The sequence below is a fragment of the Notechis scutatus genome, chromosome 2 (assembly GCF_049901735.1).
Source record: "Notechis scutatus isolate UNSWTSFEM ecotype Mainland chromosome 2, rNotScu1.2, whole genome shotgun sequence".
Taxonomy (NCBI): domain Eukaryota; kingdom Metazoa; phylum Chordata; class Lepidosauria; order Squamata; family Elapidae; genus Notechis; species Notechis scutatus.
In genome coordinates, this window is record NC_142010.1 from 51,973,566 (window position 1) to 51,981,050 (window position 7,485).

The 7,485-nt window shown below is 48.1% G+C and overlaps 1 protein-coding gene across 1 annotated transcript; it reads left to right on the forward strand.

Annotated features, from left to right (window-relative positions):
• The first annotated feature begins 3,007 nt into the window (after positions 1 to 3,007).
• On the forward strand, positions 3,008 to 7,202 carry H1-10 (H1.10 linker histone). Its single transcript, XM_026677961.2, has one exon. It carries the CDS (start codon positions 5,691 to 5,693, stop codon positions 6,366 to 6,368), a length of 678 nt encoding a protein of 225 aa, XP_026533746.1. The 5' UTR covers positions 3,008 to 5,690; the 3' UTR covers positions 6,369 to 7,202.
• Positions 7,203 to 7,485: the final 283 nt, after the last annotated feature.

A 7,485-nucleotide genomic window follows, 5' to 3' on the forward strand; every position in this document is an offset into this window, starting at 1 on the left:
CTAGAAGATCTCCAAGGTCCCTTCCAATTCTGTTATCCTATTATTTATTCATTTTAAAATGCATTTTTATAAAAGTATATTTTTTGTATTGATTCTATTTGTTAATTTTATATAGTGCTCTAGGTTTCTATTGGTTTCTGTCTCTCTCTTGCAATGAGATAATAATGTAATAAAAATATGCAGTCAGCAATAAGGGAGAAAAGAATTAATTCAGAACAGACAATTCATGTTATGCAAATACCCAAAACCTGTCCAAGTGGAGTAGTTCCCAGAAGAGGTATCTAAAGAAAACCACAATGATGGCAAAATGAGGACACACATACATGTTGAAGTAATCAAACAAATGTCACCCTTATGTACTTGTGTCCAAACATCTGACACAAGCACATAAATCACAGGATTTATGGGATGAGTCACACCACTCTCATGCCTTTTCTGGTTTTCAGCCCTCAAAAAGTTAGAAATTAAGACCACTGTTACAAAAGCAACAGTGTCAATCACAGAACATGCAGAAGGCATTTCCAAAACTCTGATTGGCTGCCATCCCCAAGTCATGTTTATGGCTTGCTGTCTGGCAAATGGGAAATGACAATTCATGTAATGGAACTTTGCTGATACTCTCCCAGCATGCATTTCACACAAAAACTGGTAAGACTAGAGGAAATGCATCAAGCTCCACCCAAAAGATTGTTCTTATCCAGGTACCATAATAGACCCTGGGACACTGCAACCGTCATAAATGTGAATCAGTTGTGAAGCATCTGTAAATCACATGACCATGGGGATGCTTCAAAGGTCATAAGTTTGAAAAATGGTCATAAGCCACGTTTTTCAGTGCTGTTGTAAATCGAGGACTACCTTTATTCTGATGTAGATGTCATGAACCTAATCTCTCAGTTCAGCTGGGTGAATGATTTGCAAGTATTGTGGTTGTTACTGAGCAAGCTTCCATAAAACATTAAAATTGCTAAAGAACTGCTAAAACGTACAGGTACAAAATGGCTGAACACTGGGTCATCAAAACCAACACGGTTTCAACTTCCTTTTAACGGGAAGTTAAGTACACCATATGCTGATTCTGTAAACTGCTTAGAGAGGGCTGTAAAAGCACAGTGAAGTGGTATATAAGTAAGTGCTCTTAAGATTAAAAATGACTCTTTAAACATTGGCAGGATTCTGGGAATCTGCAAATATCTGAGTCTGGAAAGCTGATCTAGTAGTTAAAGTCAGATGCAGGTGAGGGCACGAGATTGAATTTTTTTGCAAAGTTTTGAGAGAAACCATTCTGCCCCAAGTGTTTGTGGCAGCCACAGACCATGAAGGAAAAGCCCAGAATCTCAGTTTCTAATCTTTGGATTTATCTCCCTAGAAACAAGCAGTTCTGACTTCATCTTGGGAGTCCCTTTCAGTGTTTAAAACCCAAATCTCCAACTATTTTTAAATACAGAAGGCACTTTGTTCTGTCCTTTATAATTACCAGCTGGATTTAAGACTTACTCCACAAAGGCATCCATACAAAATCTCTTTATTGGTTCATCAGGCATCCTCATATATAACTCACGGTTACGTCGAGATTCATCTCAATGTCCAACTCTTTGCAGAGCTGACTTTCTGGTGTAAAAGGATGGTAATCTTTCATCCCATATCCAAAGAGTAAGGAGGTGAGATGCCAGCACACCAGGGTTCAAGCAAGAGTGCTGCCACAACCCAACCAAGGGTCAATTCAGTGACCAATCAGGATTACAGATGTGGCCACATGACATGGACTACATTTCCCAGGATACCTTAACTACATTTATCATGATGCATTCCCTTAAGGGGACCCGCGGGGTCATGGCGGCCCCGGTGGTCGGCCAAAAGAAGGGGGGGGAGGCTGCCGCCCGGCCGCGGCCCCTCCCCCGCGCCCACCAGGGGGCCGGGGCGCGCCCCCGGCCCCCCCCCCCCCGCCCGCGCCGCGCCGCCGCCGGGCCGGGGGGGGGAGGGGGGGGTGCCGGGGGGGGCCCTGGGTGGGGGGGGGGGGGGCGGCGGTTGCGTCGGCCCCCCCCTGAAGGTGCTGGCCGGCAAGGTGGGCTAAGGGACAGCTCCCAATTCCTAACTATGCCAATTCCCAATTAACTACAAACTGTCTGGACAGCACACACTTTCTATTGTTGTTAGTTGCGAAGTCGTGTCCAACCCATTGCCTGAAGGGGATACCCCTCCCCCATGAAATTAGCAGGTAAACATGAAGGGAGACATGACTGCTTGTGCCTTAGTGGCACAGAGCAAAAATCAACCTAGGAGCAGCTTTGTGTGGAGGTACTAGGAGAAATTTTGTCTAATTCTGAATATATATGTATGTATATGTATGCAGCTAATTTTCAATACAAACATGTTGGACAGATTTCCCTCCTACCAGACAGAAGTCCAAAGTGTTTAAGACCAAGGTGTTCAAAATTTGCTGTGGCAACCACTCTCAAATACACAATCCTTACATGAGTACATTAAACTGGTTACAATATAAATAAGACAACAAAGAAAACATTTCAATGAATTTCCACCCTCCCCCCATAATCTTTCCAGCTGTCTTTTATGAATTGGAAAAGAGTCTTTTACTGGTCCATCAGCTTCACTTGGGATCTTCAGCTGGAATAACATAAGCTGACACTCAGGTAGGAAAAATCAAAAAGTTGGTACTCCTGCAATGAGAAAAATCACAAACAAAGCCCATTTATACTACCATGACCACATCAGCTTTTGGTAATTTTTCTTCTCAACCAGTCTTCTCCAGGAAACACTTTCCACTCTTTTAAGTTCATCAGCTGGGGTCCACCCTTTTTCTTTTGTTTGGACTGCTGTTTCAGTGGTCAGCAAGATTTGGTAGGACCTATCCCGGGCTTTTATCAGGACCCAGTTACCAGGCTGGAACTTATGGACAGCAAATTTGAGAGGTAGGGTTTGAGCTAGAAGTCCTTTGCTTCTGAAGTAAGATAAAGAAGAGTAGAGGCCAAGTATACAGTTCTTTACAGATATATCTTTAGTTTCACATTGTGGGATTTCCCCCATTCTGTCCAAGTGTGGTAATCCAAACATCATTTGAGAAGGTAAAATATCCCTTTTTGGACAGGTTCAAATTCTGAGCCAGGCCAAGGGTAAACAGTTAGCCCATGACATAGATGAATTTGCATTCCACAGAACGTGACATTCCCACCAAATTCCCACACTCCATGATTGATTGAAGCACTTTTGCAGAAAAATGAGTTGCTGTGTATAGCTCCTACTATCCCTTATCTAGGTATTATCTGCTCCAGTATAATTTTGGCTCTCATGGGTGGATAAGCCTCAACCCATCCAGTCAAGTGATCCACTATCATCATCAAAAAAAGAAAAGAAAAGAAATTTCCCTACTTTTAGTCATTCCCCCAAGGGAACACCATTTAAAACAAGTCTAACCCTAGGCCCATGTTGGCGAACATACGTCACGTGTGCCGGAAGTGGCACACAGAGCCATTCCCCCCAGCATGCAAGAGGTCGCCCGGAAGAGCCCCACTGAAGGGAACAGTAATAATATAGAAATGTAGTAGAATATATTATAGCATTAAGTAGAGAGTTACTCTATAAGCATTTGTTATTTTGCTGTTGTAAAAAAAGATTTCCTTAACCTTTCACTTGTTTCAATTGTTGTAAAACAATTATAAACGCATGTCTGCCATCAGTTACATCCCTCTCCTATTAAGACACACGATTGTCCCATCTAAATCAATCTGAAACCATCAGTTTTCCTGGATTGATACATTTCACCCCAGCATCACCCCCTGGGAATGAAACCTCTGGGAATGTACCTCCATCCACACCTTTGAAGTATGCTGTTAATAGCCTCCTTAAGGCATGTGTTTAGAATTGTTTTACAACAATTGAAAGGTTAAGGAAATCTTTTTTTACAATGGCAAGATAACAAATGCCTATAGAGTAACTCTCTACTTAATGCTATAATACATTTTACCACATTTCTTTATTATTACTATTCCCTTCAGCTCTGTTCTCCAGCTGCAGCGGCTTTAAAGCAATAGAGCAACCAACCCGCCCACTGCCTCCTACAGGGATTTTCCCCCCGCCCTGATTTCAAACAATCACACAAAAAAAACCACAAATATTCCCCGCGCCCACCTTCCTTCCGCTCCAAAATGCGTAGCTCGGAAGGCGGTTGCTAGGCACAAGAAGAGGGCATCGTTCTGGGGGGAGTAAGAGGCGGCCTCGTAGCCAGAAGCTCTCAGAAATTTCGTCCTTCTTTTCTCTGAAATCGGGGAATGGAAGGTGTTGCCTGCTCTAGAAATCCGGCTCTACTGTGCGGGCACCCCCGCCATTAAGCGACGGCGGTTCTCCCACGTTCCCGCCGCCAATCTCCCCTTGTCATCAGTGACTAAAGGGGTGCTTCTCTTCCTGCCCTTCTTCAGCCGAAAGGAGGGTGGGAAGAGGCGAGCCCTGGTTGTGTTCCTCGTGCGCCGCTGCTTTCCAAAGTTTTCGCGATTTGAAAAAGCGAGCGGGTCAAATGCGTTTGAACGTGTGTGTGTGTGTCCCCGAGATTTTTGCCAGTTCGAGCCTCTCCGCCTCCAGTATTTTAAAGGAGGTGCAATCCTGTCACCGATCCCAAAGTCGGCGCAAGAAATTTGCGCCCCTGCTTACCTTTTGGCTTCTCCCAATTCTATTCGAAAAGAGGCTCCAGCTGCCTCGTCGCTCGTTTCACCAATGCGTGTAAACTGCAGCTTTCGAACGGCACCCCCTTCTGACCTTAAACTTTTACCGACAGCATCCCTTTCCCTGCCACGCCGTTTGTTTTTTGAACTCGCCCCAAAACCCCATTCCTCAGGACTTGATGCGGGTAGGGATTCTAATCAGCTCCGCACTCAAGTTACGGGATGATGGCCGGTATCATTGGTGGGGCCCCGGCGGGCCAAATCCTGCCCTTTCTGAACCCCGCAGTACCTTGAGCCACGGCCCCTCCAATTCAGGCGGGGACCCCCCTGAAAACTGCTCGCCGGCTCCGTGCTGCTGCAGCCGACCACGTGAGGGCGTCCAGTGTGTTAGTTACAACAAATTAACCCAGGGCTAGTGCTCCCCCCGAGGTTCATCAACGCCCCCCGACCGGACAGAGACATGCGAGCCCCGCTTTTCTATCTGAGCCATGCGCTCCCCGAGAACTGGGGCTCTTTCTAGGAGGTGCAGAGCCCTCCATATAGGGCGCCCCTATCCTCTGTCTTTCCCCAGTATAGGGTGCGCCTTTAAAATCGCCTCTGAAGAGCCTTTCCTGTGTCCGGAAAACTTTGACACCCAGGCAGCTGGATGAGGCACCGTCGGGAGCAGCAGATGCCAACATTACCTCGTCCCTACGGCCCTGGACACGTGCAAGAGAGCTCGGCGAAGGGGCCACAAAAAGCACAATTCAGAGCTTGCCTTCTCGCTCCCTGTTGTTGTTCTCAACATGGTCCGCTCCTGACGTATATAAAGAGCCGTGCCGAAGCCCGCCCAGGCAGATTGCTTTTCTCAGGCGGCGTTGAAGAGAGCGGTGCCCGGTCGCTCTGATTGTTTCTTGTCTCCGCTCATCCGGCGTCCCACAGACCGAGAGCAGCCCCTGCGGAAAAAGAGCTCCGAAGGCCAGCCGTGCGTTCGCTCCCCAACACTTTTGGGCTGAAAGCCTGCGCGTTTTTCCCAGCATGTCTGTTGAACTGGAAGAAGCTGACCTGCCGCTGACCGAGACAGAAGAGGCGCCTCTGGCTCCGGAAAAGAGAGGGGCGGCCAAAAAAGCCAAAGGTGTCGTGTCGGCGGCGCTCTCCCCCTCCAAGAAGAAGAAAAACAACAAGAAAAAGAACCAGCCCGGCAAGTACAGCCAGCTAGTGGTGGAATCCATCCGCAAACTGGGCGAGCGTAATGGCTCCTCGCTGGCCAAAATCTACAACGAAGCCAAGAAAGTGGCTTGGTTCGACCAGCAAAACGGGCGGACCTATCTCAAATACTCCATCAAGGCGCTGGTGCAAAACGACACTTTGCTCCAAGTGAAAGGCACCGGCGCCAACGGCTCTTTCAAGCTCAACAGGAAAAAGCTCGAGGGGGGAAGCGAAGGAGGCGCCGGAGGCGGTGGCGGCGGCGGCTCCCACGCCAACAAATCCCACAAGAAGGCGGTCGTGGCCTCCGCTTCGCGAAAGGTCGAGAAGAAGCCCGTGGCCAAGAGCAAAAAGCTGGAGAAGAAATCGCACAAGAAAGGCGCGGGCGGCGCGGGCACCAAGAAAGAGAAGGTGAAAGCGAAGAAAGCCCCCAAGAAGAGCATCGCTTCCCCCAGCGCCAAGAAGGTGAAAAAATCGGCGAAGCCCAAGGCTCTCAAGGGCAGGAAATGAGACTGCTGGCCTCCAGCTAGGAGGGAAGATACCGCCTCCCTTGTCTTTCGTCCCAAGACTTTTGAACCCCGAGACGACGCTTGACTTTAAGCTCGAAGCCCAGAGTCATGTTTCCAGCTTTGATTATTATATATATATATATATATTGGGAGGGGGGGGCATTGCTGCATCATTTCTTCCCTCGGAAGGCGGGCGGGTGTAAAATATAGCACTTCGCTTTCACCAGATTCCCATCGAGATCATTGGGGCATTTTGTTGGATCGTGGAAAGGTGTCGTACCTTCACCTCACACCCTTCCCCCCCTTTTTTATTGGAATATTGTTACCATTGAAGCTTGCTTTTTTGCTTTTGTGTTCTGCAAAAGTAGCGTGATATCGTTGTAACCCCCCCCCCTTCACCTCCATATCTGGGCGAGGTTCGGTCCTTCGGCATCAGCCCCCCACCCTTTACTGCAGGGGAGGGGGGGTCATCCTTGGTGTGGATTCCTTTGAAGTTTGAACTACCCGCAGTCTCCGTTGCCCCCTCTTTAAGGGCTGGGATGCCATAGCAACAGCCTGTTGGATGCATGGGCGGCCTGGAGGGCTGGGGTGGGGTGGGGGAGGTGGTTGCATGGGACCAAGTTGACCAGCAGGGTAGCTGATTTTACCTCGGAGACTTGCGCAATCACTGCAGGTTTGAAATATCCAGTTGAATCTGGGGGCGGGGAGGGAAGCAGTTCACCTTTGCCTGCAAGATTTTGTATCGTCCTTTTCGGGTTTCGTCTTCAAATGCCTTTTTTAAAAATACAAAATTTCCTCATGTTTTGTTCAATAAATCGTTTAAAACATTTTCTCACGTTCTGCTTCCTCGGTGTCTTCATATTCAGGATCGAAACGAAACAGTCAGTTTTATTGGGAGGGAGGGAGGGAAATGGGATACCGGGGGCGTTGCAATCGTGAGATCCCAAAATCACTCTTGAGGAATGGGGGCGGGGTCTCGAGGTGAGTATGATGGAGAGGCTCGGTGCAGATGTTGCGCGCCCTCCCTCTCAATGCAACTAAATGGGTGGGCGTGGCTGTTTGCGTCCCTTGTGCCTCTAAGCTTTTGGCAAAGATGCACCCTCCCTTGCTAGATAACC